At 55.5% G+C, this 18,942-nt stretch overlaps 5 protein-coding genes across 5 annotated transcripts; all 5 read left to right on the forward strand.

Moving 5' to 3' along the window:
- Positions 1 to 747: 747 nt before the first annotated feature.
- LBRM_34_2290 (putative ribonuclease) lies at positions 748 to 2,832 on the forward strand (the record flags this gene model as incomplete). The annotated part of the gene is made up of 1 exon (XM_001568288.2): positions 748 to 2,832. The coding sequence occupies one exon, from the start codon at positions 748 to 750 to the stop codon at positions 2,830 to 2,832; it is 2,085 nt and encodes a 694-aa protein (XP_001568338.2).
- Positions 2,833 to 3,916: 1,084 nt separating this feature from the next.
- Positions 3,917 to 5,371, forward strand: LBRM_34_2300 (putative aminopeptidase P; the record flags this gene model as incomplete). The annotated part of the gene is made up of 1 exon (XM_001568289.1): positions 3,917 to 5,371. One exon carries the CDS (start codon positions 3,917 to 3,919, stop codon positions 5,369 to 5,371), a length of 1,455 nt encoding a protein of 484 aa, XP_001568339.1.
- A 2,041-nt stretch (positions 5,372 to 7,412) lies between these two features.
- On the forward strand, positions 7,413 to 8,009 carry LBRM_34_2310 (conserved hypothetical protein; the record flags this gene model as incomplete). Its single annotated transcript, XM_001568290.1, has 1 exon — positions 7,413 to 8,009. The coding sequence occupies one exon, from the start codon at positions 7,413 to 7,415 to the stop codon at positions 8,007 to 8,009; it is 597 nt and encodes a 198-aa protein (XP_001568340.1).
- Positions 8,010 to 9,221: 1,212 nt separating this feature from the next.
- LBRM_34_2320 (conserved hypothetical protein) lies at positions 9,222 to 11,651 on the forward strand (the record flags this gene model as incomplete). Its single annotated transcript, XM_001568291.2, has 1 exon — positions 9,222 to 11,651. One exon carries the CDS (start codon positions 9,222 to 9,224, stop codon positions 11,649 to 11,651), a length of 2,430 nt encoding a protein of 809 aa, XP_001568341.2.
- A 2,556-nt stretch (positions 11,652 to 14,207) lies between these two features.
- LBRM_34_2330 (hypothetical protein, unknown function) lies at positions 14,208 to 18,107 on the forward strand (the record flags this gene model as incomplete). Its single annotated transcript, XM_001568292.1, has 1 exon — positions 14,208 to 18,107. One exon carries the CDS (start codon positions 14,208 to 14,210, stop codon positions 18,105 to 18,107), a length of 3,900 nt encoding a protein of 1,299 aa, XP_001568342.1.
- Between the last annotated feature and the right edge of the window lie 835 nt (positions 18,108 to 18,942).

Consider the following 18,942-nt stretch of genomic DNA (forward strand, 5'->3'; position numbering starts at 1 on the left):
TTTCCTGCCTGTATGGCCTCAGCGTAAGCGGCACGACTCCCCACACGCCAGAGGTCGGGTCCATTGGGATGAATATGCTGACTCGCTCATGGCCTTGATGTGGCTCACTCTCCCTTCTTTACTTCACCCCCTCCCTCTTCCTCTTTCACGCGGGTGAAGTATGGGGGTGCATTACACTTAGCTAGTCGTGTCCATCTCTACTCCCGCTTCACTGCAATCCACTTTTCACAACTACCGTTTTGTTGTTCTTTTCCTCATCTAACCCTCATCTCTTTTCTTCTTCGAAATCGATTCCAGGCGTGCTATTGATCACATTGTTTATCCTGACTGTCTATGCAGGCGTTGCTGCGCATCGAAGCTGAACACAGCATTTCCTCGTTTTTTAGTTCTCTGCTGTGGTGAGGTACGTTGCACGCACACAGTCGTGCAACCTACCCCACTCCGAAATTACTGATCTCCATTCCGTACCTAGTGCCCGCCTTTTTTTTCATGTGGATAACACGCCATTGCATAACAGCCAGCACGAAGGAAATTTAAACTTGCCTTCGTATTCGCGCGCTCACGCATGCACATCTTGCCGGGTGGTCGTTCTGCCTTTTGATTATTATTATTTTTCCACTTGCATTGCCAGTATCTTATTCTGATTCTCGCACTCCTACCCCTCCGCGACGGTGGTAACCCCTTCGCCCCGTCACTTCACCCTTCTGTTTGCAGCCCGCAGAGAGCCCTGAGGCACAACGGGCAGAGATGGAGATAACGAACAACAACGTGGGAATGCTGTTGCCCTATATGGACACGATTTTGCGCGACTGCTCCTTCTTCACGGTTGACCTGGAGTTCTCTGGCATTGACCATGACAGAGACGACGCCTGCGCGGAAGCACCAGAGCAAGCTATCCGCTCGCTCATGCGAAAACCATCTGACTTGTACCTGGCAAAGTTGCAGGATAGCAAGTTGTACAGTATAATGCAGATCGGCATCTCCGTCTTCACCGAAGTAGAGGTTGGTGACGCCAACGGGGTCTCGACTGCGAATGGGGCAACACCATCAACGGTGCCGTCGGCGGCTGCTCACCTGAAAAAGGAGGTCGCCGATTTTTTGGCGGCGGAAGTCGAAAATTACACCGCCTATGCTGAAACCACCGCAGTGGTAGAGAGAATTCTGTCGAGTGCAAACGGCTCTGCGAAGGACTTCGCGTCCGCTTTCAAGTACTTAGCTGATCAAATGCTTGCAGTTGCGCAGTCGTTGGAGATGGCTGCAAGGGCTAACAGCATTCGTGCCACAGAGGGGCCGCCGCTGTCGAGTCAGTCTCTCCCTATCTTGTGGAAGCGTTACCGCTTCTTAGAGACGCTCAGTCACGCTGTTGCGAGCTACCAGATAAAAAGCACTGCGGCCGATGCGACGGTGCCACTAACACCGTCGAAGTGCTACACGGTGCACACGTTCTCTGCACTGATGTTCCCAGCCGCCACCGACACTGAGGTGGATGTGACCCTCAACATTGCTACCGCCGAGTTCCTCGCCAAGAACGACATGGACTTCACGCGCTGGGTCAAGGAGGGGCTTCGCTTTGAGCCAGTTAAGGTGGCAGCCGCCCAACTCACCAAGAAGGTGGAGGCGCAATTGCAGGAGATAAATCTGCTTACCCAGCCGTACACCATGCTGAAAGGGTACAAGGAATGCATCGGCCGGAGACTAGACAATCTGCTTCCTCTTTTACCAGGTGAGTTGCAACTGGTAAGGTTTATTCTCTCTCTCTCGAGCAAGGAGTTTGACGATCCGGCGGCTGCGAATGTGAAGCAGTTTTACGTTAAATCACTTGCTCTTATTATCTCCTTCGCGCGTGGAATCGTTCCAGAGTCGGCGCTGCCGGAGTACATCTACACGAAAGAGAAGCTGTACAGGGCGGAGATGAACGCGCTGTCAGCAATTGGTGTGACTAAGGCGAATCGCAGGTTTGTGAGGACTGCTGTCTTCAACACCTGGGGCAATGGCTGCAGCTCCAGCCTCGTCTCTCGTAGCTACGGCAGTGACCTCTTGAAGACCCTCTTGTATGCCACCGAAGTGCACCGGAAGCCCATTGTTTTCTACAATGGCTACACAGATGTAATTTTTCTGCTACTCGCCCTTTACGGCGCATCGAGTATGCCGCTCAACCTGCAGTCCTTTAAGTCGCTGGCGCATCGGCATTTCCCGTCACTTTTCGACACCCGCATTCTCAGCTGCGCCGAACCGCTTCAGGGCTTGGGGGACTTTTCTGGAAAGTTGTGGAATGTGGTGGATGAGATAAGCAAGGTAAGCACCATCGGGCCGTATGTATCGTTTAAGTTTGACTCGACCTTCTCTGGCGGCTGTGGCTCCACGCAGACCTCGATGACCCACAACGCAGCCTTTGATTCCTTGCTTACTGGCAAGCTCTTTGCGTTTGCCAAGTACGGACTAGAAAATGCCAACACCAGCGTCAAGGTGTATGAGAATATTTTGTCAACCTATGCAACACTGAAGTCGATCTACCTGGTAAGCCGCATGGATGGCATGAAGCGGGAGACGGCGGCAGTCGTGTACTACATTTCTAACAAGCCTGCGCTGCGGGTGGATATAATACGTAAGGCGCTCGAGTCGTGTAAGATCACTGCCGTGATCCTCTACCGAGGCCACGGTTATACCATTCAACCGATAGGTGCTGCGTGTCAGATGCCGAACCTGGTGCAGACGATGATAAAGGTACTGAGTGCTAAGGTCCACGAAAAGGTCGAGTTGTATCAAATTGAGCTTCGAACGCGCGCGGCGATCAAAGAAGAGAGAGAGAGTGATTGCACAGGTGAGACATAGAGGAAGAGCTCGAGGATGCTCACTAGGACGAGACCTGCCTGCATATATATATATATACATCCGGCTGAGTTAGCTGTGTGATGATGGTGTCGTGAGGCCCGGCTGGCGGAACGGATTTTAGGGACGCCTGAGGTGCATGGGTAGCAGAAAAAAAAACTGGAGCGGTCTGCCGCATTCGAAAAAGATTATGTAGAGGTCTTATGATCTTTGCCATCTCTGCCTGCTATAAACCTCTTTTCCGTCCCTTCTCTGTCTCGCTGCCACGCTCTCTCGCTTTGTTCGGTGACGTTCTTTCTTTACTCGTAATCATTACGCTCGCAGCTGGAGGTGCCGCAGCTGGAAGCAGGGTCGCACATGGCGGGTGGCGAAAGATGGGAAATGGGTACGCCTTCACTGTCAAACCCAAAGAATAAGAGTTTAGTACTCTGCGATGCGCTATTTTTTCGAACAAGGACACTGGACCAGACGATCAGTACCTCGTTGAGAGACTGAGGTCTATGCGGAGCTCACGACCGGTGAGGAGATGAGGATGGGCACACACCTCTCTCTTTCCTTCCTTCCTTCAGGCGCTGTAGTTTCAAGTAGCAGTCTCCTTCTCTGTACCCGTGGGTGTAACGGGACGGGTTTCCCTTCTTCACGGTGCCGCCCGGTGTCTCTTGGCAACGTTTCACCTCTTCGTGCCCGTCTGTCTGCCCCGTCTCGCTCCGCCTCTTTCTTTGCTGCCATTTTTCTCTCCATTTTTCTTTTATTTTTTTTTTTTTCGTTCTCTCCTTCTATTGGTTGGTGTCGCAGCACCGCCCTAGTTTGTGGCCTTTTGCCTCAACGCCTCTCTCTTTTCTTTTGTTGTGTGTGTGTGCGCCCTCTCCCCTTTCGCACGTAACGTTACCCGTTCTGTGGCTGCGCGGCCGATTGTGATGAGCGCGTCAAGTGCATTAAAGAAAGATCCACCACCTACTCACTCACCCAGCCCCGTCCCTGCATCTGCAGTTGCGTCGATACGCACATACGTTGGCACCCGTCCAGCGCATTCCTTTTCTTCTCTAGTGCATTTCCTTCTTTCGCTTCCTGTGAACAGCTTTCGACGATGTCCGCACACGATAAGAGTCTGGCATACCCCTTCTCCATCCCGATGAGGATGTATCGGGAACAGCGTGAGCGGCTGGGGGCGTCGCTCCAGCAGGCGTTCCCGGAGGGTGGCCACGCGGCAGTGCTGCAGGCTGCCTCTGAGGTGCCCGTGAACTCGACAGACTGCAACTATCTCTTTGTGCAGGAGAGCTACTTCTACTACCTCTTCGGTGCGGCGATGCCGGACGCGTACGGCGCCGTGCTCCCGGGCGGCAAGGGAATTCTCTTCATTCCGCGGCTGCCAGCGGATTATGCAACGTGGATGGGCCCACTGCCGACTCCGCATGGAGTGAAGGAGCAGCTAGAGATGGATGAGGTGTACTACGCGGACGAGATGGAGCAGGTGCTGCGGTGCTGTGGGGTTCACACTGCTGAGGTCTTGAAGGGCACAAACACCGACAGCGGTCTTGAGGTGCTGCAGGCGAAGCTGCCTGAGGGGACGGCGCTGAGCAAGTCCACCGACTACCTTTATCGCGTGCTGAGCTCACAGCGCTGCTACAAGACGGCACTGGAGGCTGACGTGCTTCGGTATGTGTGTAAGGTGTCGAGCGCCGCGCACGTCAAGGTGATGCAGATTGCAAAACCCGGCATGTCGCAGCACCATCTCGAGTCTACCTTTCTCCACGACGTGTACTACAATGGCGGCTGCCGGCGTGTGAGCTACACGTGCATCTGTGCCACAGGCCCCCACGGTGCCACACTGCACTACCCCGACAATAACTGCGTGATCGAAGACGGCACAATGGCGCTGCTGGACATGGGCGGTAACTACCGCGGCTACGCCGCCGATATCACCTGCAGTTTCCCCGTGAACGGCAAGTTCACTGAGGAGCAGAAGGTGATTTACAACGCGGTGCTCGACGCACACGACAAGGTGATGCACGCGATGAAGCCCGGTGTGAAGTGGGTCGACATGCATCTGCTCGCCATCCGCACAACCTGCACACACCTGATCGCTGCAGGTATTCTCAAGGGTGACATCGACACGCTCATGGCGAAAGAAATTATGCAGTACTTTCAGCCACACGGTCTCGGTCACCTTGTCGGCATGGACGTGCACGACGTTGGCGGCTACATGGAGGGCTGTCCAGAGCGACCGATTAAGAAGGATTGCTGCCGCCTGCGTACTGCGCGTACCATCGAGGAGGGGCTCTACATCACCATAGAGCCTGGCTGCTACTTTAACGCAGCGCTTCTGGAGATGGCGAAGGCAAATGCTGATGTCAAGGAGCATTTGAACATGGAAAAGATCGAGGCGTACGCGCAATTTGGTGGCGTGCGCATCGAGAGCGACGTCCTGGTGACGGAGGACGGCGTGGTGAACTACACTACTGTGCCGCGCACGGTGGAAGAGATCGAGAGCACTATGGCGGGCGCGCCTTTCAGGAAGGAGGTGGAGGTGTATCACAACTGAGTCAAGCCGCAATTATTGTGGTGATAGTATTCAGGATACTAGTCGATATATTTTTTCATCGATGCCGCGTAGATGCTTGGTATGCGTGTCGCTACTGCCTGTAGCGAACTTCCTGTTGAGCCGACGAGGGAATCGGGTCCAGATGCGGGTTGCACAGATGGGACCTTCCACACCGGCATGCTCACATTCTCGTGGGCTGAGAGGGTGGGAGGGACTCAACAAACTCCATCATGATGCAACAGTCACAAAGAAGATCAGAGAAACGACCAGACATAGAGAGAGAGAGGTGCTTCCCCCTTTTCTTCTTGCTCTTGTTGTTTTCCTTTGTTTGTAGGTTCTCACGTTCAGGTGTTTGGGAGTAAGAGGAAGCGCCGAAACAATAAGCAGTGGCTGTGCTTGACGCTTCTTGTCTCACGTTTGCTCGTTCTTTCTTTATTTCATTCTCGTCATTTTGGGGCTTCACGAATTCGCTGAGTTCTGATTGTGGGGGGGGGGGTTCGTTGAAGAATGACGGGTGAGTGCTTTCTTGTTTCTTTTTCTGCGCGCGTGTGAGTGTGAGTGTGTGTGCGGGTGATGCGTATGCGTATGTGTATATTCTGTGCGTCAGCGGTGCTTTTTTTTCCTTTGTTCTTTGGAGTGGTTTTGGAGGAGCGTGGAGCAAATAATTCGCCTTTTTCCTTCGGTTTTCTTGCTTGTGTCTTTCTATTCTTCCTTTTCTGCTGGGAGCCGATGATCGCCGATTGGGATGCGGGCAGAAGGGAGAGAGACGACCTCGCAGGGTCTGCGCGACTGTTGAGGCAGCAGGTGTTCGGGTGCGCGTGAGGAAGATACATACACACACACACATACCCCCACACAGAGCAGGAGAAGAGCTCTGCGTGCGCTTGCTTGGCGCAAGTGTGTGGGTGATTGTGGATGTGCGCAAACAAGGCTAGACGAGAGCAACTCAGAAAAGACAGGTCGGGGTAGCTGCACGCTATTCGAGATGAAGGACTCGAGCAGGATTGATGAAGGCCATTACGGGCGACCCAGTTTTCTTACCCTTCTTCTGTTCTCGGTAGACGCACGGCCTTTATCGAGACCTCTCTTCCCTTCTTCAGCTTCATCGGTCTTGCTGTGCTTGTCGACTCCGTCTTCTCCGTCATTGTCTTTTAAAGCACGTGGGCGTGTGCGTGCTCCATCCTCGTTCTTTCCCTTCTCTTTTTCTCTTTCCCTCTTGCGCAGGCCGCTAAGCCGTTCCTCACTTCCCTCGCTCGTCCACCGAAATTGAGTGCATTCTGGTGCTTTTTTTTTAAATAGGAGATGAGGAGGGGGCACCGACATTCGCGTGTGGGGAGAGACTCTCCGAAAATGAGAATGGAATAGAAGAGCAAAAAAAGAAACAGAATGAGAAACTGCTCGCAAAGTACACCCAAAGAACCATAACAGCAACCCCCCCCAAAAAAAAAAACGAAGCCAGTTGCCGCAGCTCTTCTCCGAGGGAGTGCCCTGACGAAAATGATGCCACAGCAGGGCATCACACTCCTCAAACCTTTCTGCTCGACACAACAGCCGCGGCGGTACGGTGATTTACCATGGCTGAAGGTGAGGATGATGTGTCGCGTGCAAAGGATAGTGCGTGTGGTCTGTCCACTGCTCCAGATTGGAGGAGCAAGCTGCACCCACGTGCGGGGCTGTTGATTGGCGCGTGAGTGTGTATGTGCGTGTACGCGCCTCCTTCAGTGACCCCGACCTGCCTCTATCATGAAAGAACCGTTGCTGACTCATTCCTCCGTCTTGCCACTGTTTTCTGTATTTATTGTTCCCTTGGGTGCTCTTCACCACTCCACCTCCACTTCCTTCCCTTCCCCTTCTTCTTCGACCTTCTACAGTCAACAGAGAGAGACTCAGCAGGCCCCCATTCACACAGCCCCGCGGTGTTGCCTCTGCTGACCGGCTTCCCCCTCCTTCTGTGGGTGTTGGTGTGGAGCTCACACAGCTGGTCCCAGTCGCCATTTTTGGGATTTGAAGGTGGCGTAGCAAGAGCCACAGAGGCTGCAAGATGAAGTGGAAGCAGGCACCTCGCACCTCTGCCAAGAAGACGCCATCGATTTCCACGAAGAATGGCAACCCCACCGCCAAGGTGATCTCTACGTCCGCCGCCTCCTCCACCTGCGACCTTGACGAAGTAGCGCTGTTGTTCAACACCATCAAGCATACCAAGGCGCAGAAGGACGGTAGCCCCGCTGCCGCTCAGCTGCCGCCTCTGCAGAGGAAAGTGGGAGGGGGATCAGCGAAGGCGCATAATCCCAAACACGCATCAGCCGGCGTCGGCGTGTCTTCTTCATCATCCTCACGGGGCGTTCAGGTTAGACCTGTTCGCGATGGACTCTATCATGCCCCAGAGAAGTCGGTGCAGATGAGTGACAACCAGTTCTTCAGCGGCACTTGGCTGAAGGAGGACCGCAATGCCACCGCTGCTTTCACCACTTGCTCTGCTGTCACAAGCACGGGGTCTCCCGAGGTGTCCGAGGCGCTGCAGCGCAGGGAGGGCGTTGATCGCATCGTGTCGATGGAGGAGCTAGCCAAGATGCTGTCACGGGACGCCAGGGCGGGCACCACCCCCAACTGCCCTTTTGACTGCGATTGCTGCTTCTGATCTGCCGACTGGAAGACTGTGGTGGAAGTGGGAGAGGTGCTGCACAGCCGACGAGAAAGGCCACAGCAGCAACCCATGAGTTGTGTCTGTATTCATGCACATATATATATATATATATATATATATAGTTCTGCCGTTGACGTCTGTGCATCACCAGAGACAAAGTGTGTGTCAAGCGCCGTATATGTGGTGTGTTAATTGATCGTGTAATAACATTCACTTCGGAGACATCCACAGCGAAAAAGGCAACAAAAAACAAGCGGGGTTCGTAGTTTTCCTTCTGTGCGAATGAAGACGAGGTGCTATTGTGGGTGCCGGTGCAAGTGAAAGAATCCCAGTCGCTGGTTTAATGGGACTTTCCTCTTTCCTTCAGCTATGCTTTCAGTTTCAGCTGCACGAAGCCAACCGACTTCCTCGCTCTTCTCCTCTTTTTTTTTTGGTGGTGATGGTGCCTTTTCATAGCCGGGCCCTCGCAATATTCTCTGCTCCTTCTCGGACTTGCTCACACTCGTGCTTGCCCAGCGTGCAAAAAAGGACCAGAGACTCTACTCGCCCCTACGCTCGGCCCAGACAACACGGAGGCGCCCCGTGCCTGCGAGAAGGTCTGTAGTTCTAAGTCTGGTCCTGTATGATGGAATACAAAACCTTAACTGCCTCTTTCTAACACACACCCACATACAAACTGTTTCTCCACCGCACTGCGCGCGCAGTCTTCCATCCGCAGAGTGTACGCCACTCGCTTCATGCTGGTGGTGATGGTGGGGGAAGCTGTTAGAGAGACGGCTTTATCGACAATACACGCTCGAAAGCGCGCGAGAGAGGGGGAGGGATAGATTGGCAGACATGAAGTGGGAAAAGGCGGCAACACCGCTGAGTTAACGTTTCGTATTTTCTTCCGTCGTCACCCACTACATCCTTTCTCAAGCACCGCGATCGACTGAAGGCGAGGTGCTCACACAATAGTTAAGCGCTTAGACTTTTGCAATGGCCTCTGCCTCGTCAGATGCGGTGACGCGAGTTACAGCTCCTGATGACCCTGCGGCTCTTCTGCCGTCAGCACGAACAACCGCACCACGCCCTCGCCTGAACGTGTTGGAAGGACTGCAGTGCACACCGTCGCGTCGCTCGCTCAAGTTACCTGCCCACTGGCATGCGCGACAGTTTCTTGCCTTCGACACCACTATCAGCCGCGACGAGCGTCTCCTCTTGTTTATGGAGATATTTGCGTTTCGTCACCACCTGGTCGACCGGCGCGTGCTGCCTGACTTTCAACCCGCCACGTACGCCCCGGAGGAGCTGCTAGAGGTTCGTGTCATCACCGACCCCCGGCACCCTGCATACGGGCAGGCTGGGCTTTTTGCCAAGAGCACCATTCCTTCCAACACCGTTGTCACACCATATTCGGGCTTCATTGAGGTCTTCTCCACGTCGTGCAATTCTCGCACGTACACGATGGGGTTCGGCGCCCTCGGTGACGACTATGCGCTCGACGCGGAGTTTGTCGGCAACTACGGTCGCTTCGCTAACGACCCACGTGGCGTCGGGACTCTGCAGGCGAACCTCTCCGCTGAGAACCGCTTTAACAATCGCGGGGAGTCTTTCACAGCACTCGTGTCGCGGCGGCAGATCAGCGCGGGAGAGGAAATACTCATGTCCTATGGCAAGGCGCATAGACTGAGCGCAACACCGTGGATGAACGTGCAGGGAGAGCCAATCATGCGACCGCGCCTCGGCGGTGTCGTGCCGTTTCCGTCTTTCCGTGCTGAGTCGCTTTCCGCTGCCGCCGCCGCTGTTTCTGCGTCGCCTGCGGTCACCGCGTCGTTGCCACAAAGGTCTGCTGACGGCGCCAAGGAGGAGGGTAACTGTGCGGCTAAGGGGTCCGGCTTCGCCGCCAACAATGCCTCCGCATCAGGTGATTTTATCTCAATATCCGAGGTTGACTGCTCATCAGCACCTGCAACCGATCCCACGTGCGCATTCTTGAATGCAACGGACTCGAAGCAGCCACCACCGCTTTCTCGGTTCTGCTCCGACATCGCTAACGATCTTCTTTGGGAGTGCACGCAGTGTGGTATGTGGTCGATCTGTGAGGCGTCAACCGCCGATGCGCCGCTGCGCTGCGAGGCGTGTGCCACTCCAAAACTGAATGGCGCACGACTAATCAGTTTGCTCAGCAGTCCAGGCATCACCCAGGCGGCGCTGCTGGCGGAAGCAGGACTTGATGCGCAAGGTTGCTCTGCAGCAATCACCTCCACACCACCGCAAACGCAGGCCTCCGCTGCGTCGCTTACCTCCTCTACTAGCTTCAGCTCCGAGCACACGGACTGGCCTATGAACGTGCCGTTTCTACCATGGCAGGTCTGGGATGCCGCGGTGCCACTAACGGTGCTAGCGAAGCACTCACGCTTTGAGACGCAGGGGCACATGTTCGTGTACACGGTCGACACCGGACTGGGCCGAGAGAAGCGCAGTCGCAGTGTACGCGAGGCCTACGCGAGTGAATCCAGGGCTGCTGCGCACGGGCCGCGAGGGACCCCCAACGCAGGGCAATTGATGGAAGCCTGTTCCTCGAAGGCGAGTCGGTTTCAGTCTCCCTCCCATGACACAAATGACGCATCGCGAGCGGGAGTGCGAGTGCATGATGAACACTCTATTACCACAGAAGAGAACCCGACCGGCAGCCGTAGCCGCAGCAGCGCCAGCCACAACAGCAGCCGCTCCAAGTGCAACGCGTTGTGGGAGCGACAGGGCGATCTGGACTTGGAGGAGTTGGCACTTCTCAGCCCCGGTATTACGACACTGCCCCTGCTATTATCTCCTACTTCTGCCGCCTCGCCGACTAAGCTGTCCTTTACTGATAGAACCGTATCAGCGAGCGGAGAACGCTTTGATGTGGCCGGCGGTAATTTGGCGCTTGCACAGATGGGAAAATTCACCACGGTCGCGTCGCAGGACACAAGGGACTCCGCTGCAGCCATCTTGACACGATCCCCGCTGTCTTACCTCTTGTCCACAACGCAGGAGGTGGATCGGCTTGTTGTTCTGCATCGTACCGCCGCCAGTGATCCGTCACGGGTTCTTGAGACATCGTATTCGCCGCAAATGACCCTTGTTCGCCGGCGCTTACAGTGCATGACGCGTCGACTCTTCACTGGTAAAGCGTTTCAGCCGGGCGATGTCGTCAGCTATGTGGGCGGCCTCGTGCGGCAACGATGTGACCCCCGGTGTCGTGTGTCCAACTCCTGCCTCGAGATCCCCCTTCGATTCTTTCTCCCGATGCGCCTGCGCCTCCGATATGGCGGCGCTTGCTCAGCGCGCTCAGACGATTGCCCATGCGCCGCGGCGGAGGATGCGGCGTTGCAGACCTTCTGTGACCGCCTCGATCGCCTCTCCCTTGTTGTGACAAACGAGTTCATGTACTGTCCCTGCCTCGTGCTGGAGGCAAAGGCGACGGAGGCAGGGACGGCGCTCAACGGCTCTGCCAGCGATATCGTTGGGTGCATGGACGAAGTGGATGACGCACTCGAGTCCTGCAACGTGGCCCTCGTGCTCACGTTGGACGCCCTGGGCAGCCCTTTTGCATGTGCGGTGGCCATCAAATCCATCGGCGCCTTTGAGCCGCTTCTGGCGCGTGCGCAATAGTAGTCGTCAGAGGGGGGGGGGGAGTGAGAGAGAGAGAGAGGGGGAGATTAACACAGGTGTAGGTAATCTCCGCGATGTGTCATGACGCTTCCAAGTCGAGTGCCTTTTTTTGTTTGCTTTCTCTCCCCCTTCCCAGGTTATTCCCCTCGGAAGTCCCCTTCCCCCCCCTCTCGCGAAACCGCACCATCGCCGGTTGTTGTGTGCAGCTGGGAGGGAGGGAGCGCCGCCTTACTGTGGAGCGCGAGTTTTCTCAGTTACAAGTGACTTGGACACGCCAAGAGCTGAACGGTATCGGCAGTGTTTACGCACGTTGCCCCTGATACCCTTTGTACAGCAAGAAAAAAAACAAAACGGCTTCTCAATCCCACTTCTCCGCGACGGCGGCCGTGGATTAGCCCTTCCACTCCTGCACGGCGTTTTCTGTCTTTTTTTTTTTGCTTTGCATGTCCGTGTGGTCGTGGAAAGTTTCGAAACAGATGCATACAAGCGCACAAGAGGACAGCATACGATATCCCTCTCCCATTTCCTCGCAGTTCACATGCACGGGCTTCATCTGGCTTTGCGATACGATGTAGACGCCACGGCACTAGTCCTGCGTGGAGGCAGCTGCCTCTCATGATGCCGCTACACTCTTTTCTCCTTTCCTTTTTTCCCTCTTCCCTCTTCTTACTCTGGCTCCTGTACTGTTTCTGTGCTTGCATCCTCCCTTGTTTCTGGCCTCACATCACCCTAACTTAACGTGCGCGCACATACATACCCGCGTGCTCGTCTCACCGACTCTCTTTTCCTTTCGCGTGTATGCCCACTCCCTATCTTCACACGCACTTCCGTTCCCTCTTCTATAAACACGCGTGCCCCCCTTCTTCCCTTTCCCTCGTCAAGTCTCCACAGGGATGCGCACCTCTCTTTTTGGTCTGCCGCTTCCGTAGTTTTGATGTGGCAGGTCGGCGTCTAGTGTTGTGCCCCTTTTGCTCTTCCCCCTTTTAAGGGTTTCTGCCACAATTCGTGTTGCCGCCGTGTATTTCAGATTGATGTTTTTCTTTTGCGTCCTGTTATCCTGTATCACACAGTCGCCCTAGAAGCTTTCCCTCTCCTTTCTTCCCCTTTCCTCTTTGCCACTCCCTGCCGACATCCTCCTCTCGCTGTGCGGGACTGACAGACTTCTCATACCCCGTCTCGTGTGCACTCGTTGAAACTCTTTTCCTTTATGCTTCGAGCGCGTCGACTCCTTTCTTCTCATCTTTTTTTTTTTTGTTCTTCGTGCCTCTCCGCAACGCCCACCTTCATCTTTGCGGCTTCTTGCCTCCTCGTTCGTAAGGCAGGCGCATAGAGAGAGAGAGAAGACGGGTAACGAATTGCCACGACTATAGCGGTGAAAAGGCGGGGGAGCGAGAAGCCAAGCGACAGCGTCCTCTCGGAGAGCTGAACGCGGTGAGTGACAAGCGAGCATTCCAGTGGTTTCCCAGGCCACTTCCACCCCTACGTGGTGGGTGCGACGACAAGCGGAAAAGTAACAGGGGAAGACGCAGGGGTTGCCATTTCGCTTTAGCTCTTGTCGGTTTCTTCGTTTCTTTTGTACAACTTTTTTTTGTCTTGGTCTGTGGTTGTTCTCGCCGTGCTCCTCGATCCCGGCTCGCTTGTCAGCGCTGCATTTTGCCTCCTTCCCGTTGTGCATTATTATTATTATATATTTTTTTTCGGTTGCTTGTGTTTCGGTGGTTATGTTTCTCTCTGCTTTCTCTTGCTCCCTTTGACCTCGTTTCCTTGTACCATTGCGCTGCCGTGCTTCTTTGTCGTTATCATATTCTTTTCCCTTTCCCCTTGTTGCTCTTCGTGTGTGCATGCGGAGGGCGCTCTGTCTCCCCCCTTCTCTTTTTCTGCGTGTATGGATGTGCTCGGATTTGTTGCGTTTTTTTTTCTCCTTTCCTGCCATTTTTTGGCCACACTGTGCACCCTCTCACCCGTCCTCCTCTCTCTTTTCACGCTTCGCTTCTCATTCTAAAAGCGCCTTCGGCCTATTCCACTGCGGTTGTTCTCGTGCACAGGTGTGGTGAGGCGTGCTAAGGTGTGTCACTCTCTCTGTGCGCCACACCGGCTTTTTCTTGTCTTTTGACAACTTTGTTGTTGAGTCTCGATTCTTCTTGTGGAGTGTGCAGCTTTTCTGGTTTCGCTTGCTTTGCTCCTCCCCCCCTTCCCCACGAATTAGCCTTTGTCTGACACCGCGAGCCGCCCTCGTCTCGGCAGGAGGCAAACGATCTCAGTCACCAGATTAACATACGGGTGAGTGCTGCGGCTGTCATGAGCGGAAGTGGAACAACAAGTAACGGCAGTGCCGCGGGGCTCTCCAGCAGCAGCAGCGGCATCAGCACCAACAGTATCGCACCTACGTCAACACGAAACAGCGAGAACTGCACGAATAACGGGTCAAACAACATAGGCAAGAAAGCAAAAGGGACTGCGGCTGCCTCGATGACACCAGAGGCGAGGGGTAGTGGGAAAGACTACTATCCAGCTGCTCTGACCAGTCCCATCGCCACCTCAGAAGATGGAGGAAATATGATAGGTTCGACTGCCACTACGGCTGGCAGCGGCCCGTCAAAATCGCCTTCATCCGAAACAGTGACGATTGGTGTGACGCCAGTAGAGAGCGCCGTGTCGCTGCGCTCACCGGTGGACACGCTGGCTCGAGCGCAGAAGCTGCCGCAGGCCTTTACCACCTCGCTTTTGAACCTCGAGGTGAAGGTGCTGACGCAGGCTCTCGGCGCGGAGAACCAGTGGGCGGAGCAGGGCGACGGCCGTGTTGCATTTTGCGACTTTACCATCCGTGTCGTCGCGCCTGAGGTCAGTAAGGAGGCGCAGAAGGAGAAGGTGGCTGAACTGACGCCCTCTGGTGTCGCTGACGCAGCCGCGGTGCACGGAAACGGCGACGTAGGGGCTGCGACACGGAAGAGCACAGCCGCTCCGAATGCGTCGGCACTCTCGAACACGGTCTCTGAGTTTGACGAGGATGACACAGCGGACGAGATGATCATTCTCGAAGACACCATCAGCAGCGACACCCCGTTTGTTGGCGAGAATTGCTGCATTGTGTGGAACAGTTTTGAAAAGCAGCTCTCTCTGTGTCTTATGTATGCCTCAGAGGAGGGCTACTCCGCGTCATGGAGCGCGCTAGTTGCGCTGCAAGACAAGAGCTATCCAGCATTTCGCTTTGACCTCTTAGAGCGATGCCGGCCAGTCAGTGAGCAGACGGTGCTGGCACCGGGTGCCAGCACGTCCTCTACCACCTCATCCACGGCGGCGACTGACAGAACAGAGGGGGTGGTGCTTCCATACTCGTACTTCATCCATGCGAAGTATGACCCCCCACTCGGCTTTATTGAGCAGCACGCGCTGTCCCTCTCCATCATTGAGCACCGTCATGGGACAAACCGAGCCCTCTACGCGGACAAGGATACGGTGCTGATAATGCTAAGCATGGGGAACGCTGACTTACTCGACTGTCTCATATCAGAAGCCACATTTCCGCTGCTTCTCTCGGGGCTGCAGTGTGCGGCGGAGCCGTTGAGCTGGTCGGTGCCAGAGCCACTGCAGCTGCTACACATCCCTGAGGAAGTCACCAATCTTATCCGAAAGGACCGCTGGATCGGCTTTTTGCAAGAAACGGTTTTTCCGAGTTGCGGCGCCGCAGACTTGGTTGCTGAGCTGCCCACCAAATTCGCAGCCATGAGTCGGAGAATTCGAAACGACATTGTGTGCTTGTTGCTCAGCTGTGACAATTTGTTCTCAGAGGCTTGTGAGGCGCTGCGGGTGATGCCTCCGGTGATGTCCGGTACGATGAGCGGTGGACCGAGTGCGCGCAGCCGCGTTCCGTCCAGTGAAACCTCGTCGAGCGCGACCTCCTTCAATTCTGAGGGACGTAGTAACATGGGTGCAGTATGGAACGGCGCACCGTCACCCTCGTCCACACCACCGGCGATGGACATCATGTCCCTGGCGCAAAAGGCGGAGCTGCAAGTTCTTGCTCACCTACGCTTCTTCCGAGAACTCGTCACCCTTAGCATTGCCGAGCTCGGGCGTGAGATGGTGGGTCCAATTGTGGGCAAGATTTATCACAGCGGTCTGCTGGAGCCGCTTTCCCTCGTGGCGGAACGGTTCGCGATGCCGAGCGGAACGGCAGCGGCGTTCGTCAAGCATGTTATGGACAGTAGTGGGGGCGGAGTGAACGGTGCTCGGCGCTGCGGCGGTGGCGGTGCCGCCTCCAACTCGAGCAGTGGCGCCGCTGATGGGACAAGCAGCACCGCCAACTACTACTCGCTCGTTGTGGAGCAGGAGCTAGCGGCAGTTCTGGACGTCACGCTCGTGCGGCTGAATGAGCGGCAGGAGGAGCAGCTGATGAACGAGCACGTACGGGCGCCGATCTTAGCGGACCCCGTCAAGTACAACGGCATCGTCACATTCATGCTACGGCAGCTAATTGTGAGTGGGACTACCGGGGCAGCCTTGTCGACTGGCCTCCCTGGCATCAGCACCAACGCAACTCGCCCGACTTACTCTACCTTGACGTCATCGAAGCGTATCCTTCGAGACAGCATGTCGTCCTCCAACCCATTAGTGCTCTTTCACGTCCTGGGCCTCCACGATGACGAGGGGTCTGCCACGTCGGAGCGCTTGCTGGACGCCGAGAGCACTGACATCCGCAATCGTTTTCACAACTTCATAATCACCAAGTACATTGCCCACGCCACACGTGGCCTCATGACACCGGTGCCGCTGCCCCCCTCCCTCAGCGGCGTTGTCGGCCCTGCCCGCAACATTCCTATCGTGCAGTTTAGCAACGTCAGCGCGACGCAGAATATCGGCGGCAGACCTGTGCATCACGACGGTAACGGTGGCGGCGCCGGGGGGGCGGCGGTTGTGGCGTCGAACACCGGCCCGGGATCTGGCGGGGGCGGTGCGGTCTCGCCGGTGTTACCGCTGCCACAGGGCATCACCCCCGCGCTAGTGCGGGTACTCGAGTACATGGTGTCCCTCACCAACAACGCGAATCGTGAGTTGATGCTCAAAACTGTCTTCCACTACAAGTCCCACATCTGGCAGTTCATCGAAGGTGTGTGTGACACCCTGTGTGGTGCGAATGGAGCTGGCGCCCGGTGCCAGGTCGGGCTTGATGTTCTGTGTGGTTGCGTACGCTTTCTAAAGGTCATTGTGATGCAGATGACGGTGGTAACAGCAGAGGCGGATGTGAATCCGCTGTCGTCGTACGTGCCGTCGCGTGAGGCGTTGTCGCCACAGCTTATCACCACGATTTGCCGTCAACTCACCGTGGAGAGGGACACCTTTGGCTACCTCCTGAAAGCCTACAACCGGCTGGGTGGGCTGCGTCGCAATTCCGTGTTCCACTCAAGCTTGCGAGCGGTGCTTGACCTCATAGGCAAGTGCTCCACTCGCGAGCCGGAGGAAAGCGCCACAAACAACCTACGTGACGTCCGAAACTACCTCTTTTTCAAGCATCTTACGCAGCTTCCGGAAGTGTTCGCTTGTCGTTACCGCGAAGCTCTCCTGAGCGAAGTGACGGTGCGCCTTGGCCAGGAGGCGACGCACTCGCCTAACGACAGTGTCTCGGTGCTCAGCAGCACTGCAGGCAGCGATCTGACTCGCTGCTCTAGCAAACTTCGCTTTGTCGACGAGCTGGAAGCGGTATCAGGCGGCGTGGATGGCACGGTGGTGCCCAGCAGTGTCGTGAGTCCTGCCATCATGGTGAGCATGGCGAATGCGGAGGAAAAGCAGCGGAAGCGCAACATCCGCTCATCGGTCGAGCAGTCGAATATGATAGCCAACTATGTAGTGGGCCCACTACCACAAGTGCGTACCCTGACACCATTGGCCTTGGCGGATGCCCATGGTGGGCGGACTTCTCCCTCATTCTCGCCATCGGATCGCGTGAGCCCACCGTTGACGATCAGCATCACCTGCCCAAGTAGCAGCGGCAGCAGCAGCGAAGGCGGCTTCCACGCGCCAGTTAGTGATTTGTTCAAGATAAACGCCACGCAGCCCAATGGTTCTTCGGCGCATGGCGATGGGCCGCTTGGTCAGGTCGGCCCCTCTAGTGCAGCTGGGTCCAACACCCGGGAAACAGAGACGGTGCTGCAGCCGACCGTGCCGAGGGAGGAGAAGCCGCCGGGACGTCCTCGAAACTTTGCGAGCGTCCTCGAAAATTCCTCACGCACGAGCACCGCAGTGTTTGGCGAGCAAGTTGGCCGGAGTCGAAGCATGGCAAGTACCACAACAAGGGATGCGCCGCCGCTATCATCGCCGGAGGTGTTGTTGAGCAAATCTGGCAACAGTTCCGTTCCACAGTGGCTGGAGCGTACCAACGAGATTGCCTCGCCGTCCAATGACAACGTAGTTCTTCCCAAGATCAAGAAGCGCCTTTCAACTAACGGAAAGCGCTCGTGAAGTTGTTTCTTCAATACGCTGCCTTTTTGCTGTATTATCCCCTCAGCGCTCTGATGAGTGTGTGTGCGTGCTCAAGTCTGGTCTCGCATGTTTCCCTGCTTTCTTGTTTCTGCCGGGTATGTCTCATCAATGGGCACCGTTTCCTCTTCCCCCCCCTTTTTGTTCTCTTGGTGCTACGCGAACCATCTTCTCGCAGGTGTCACGTGAGGTGGAGTCACACCGCTCTTCATCGCATTCTGCGTCTCACACATCGTCCGTTGTTCCCCTTTTCTCCTCCCCGCCGTCATCATTCAATCCATCACTGTGCATATTTTCTTTCGATTTCCCTTGATTTCTTTGCCCTCTCCTTCCTCCCTCTCTCTTATGGTGTGCGGTCTCGCACCAGGCGGTGCAGCGAAATGCGGTAACCGCTGTGATCGCACCTACCCTTTACACGGATATGCAGATGTGTATACAATGACCGAAGAACACGCGAAAGCAACTGAGCAGCTACCCTTGACACTTGATGCGTGTCTCAGGTTCATCTTGTGCTCTCTTTTTTTTATGCCTGTATTGCTCTGGAAAAGGGGCTCATTTGATAGTGTTGTCTTCGTGACAGCCTCCCCACCGCTCCCAAGTCTCCCCTGCTGTTCTCCTCCCCTCTCTGTCTCTCCTCCACTCAGCAGCGACTTCTATTTTTTTTTCCCCTTCTGCGAAGATTTCATTGCGCATTTTTCTTTGCGACATCATCTCCCTCCCTTCTACGCCCTTCCTTGTTCCGCCTTCTTTCTCTTCTCCCTTTTCCTCTTTCACCTCTTCCTCCCTCTCCCCCTCGATGGCGAGTGCGGACGTTTGA

The sequence above is a fragment of the Leishmania braziliensis genome, chromosome 35 (assembly GCF_000002845.2).
Source record: "Leishmania braziliensis MHOM/BR/75/M2904 complete genome, chromosome 35".
Lineage (NCBI taxonomy): Eukaryota > Euglenozoa > Kinetoplastea > Trypanosomatida > Trypanosomatidae > Leishmania > Leishmania braziliensis.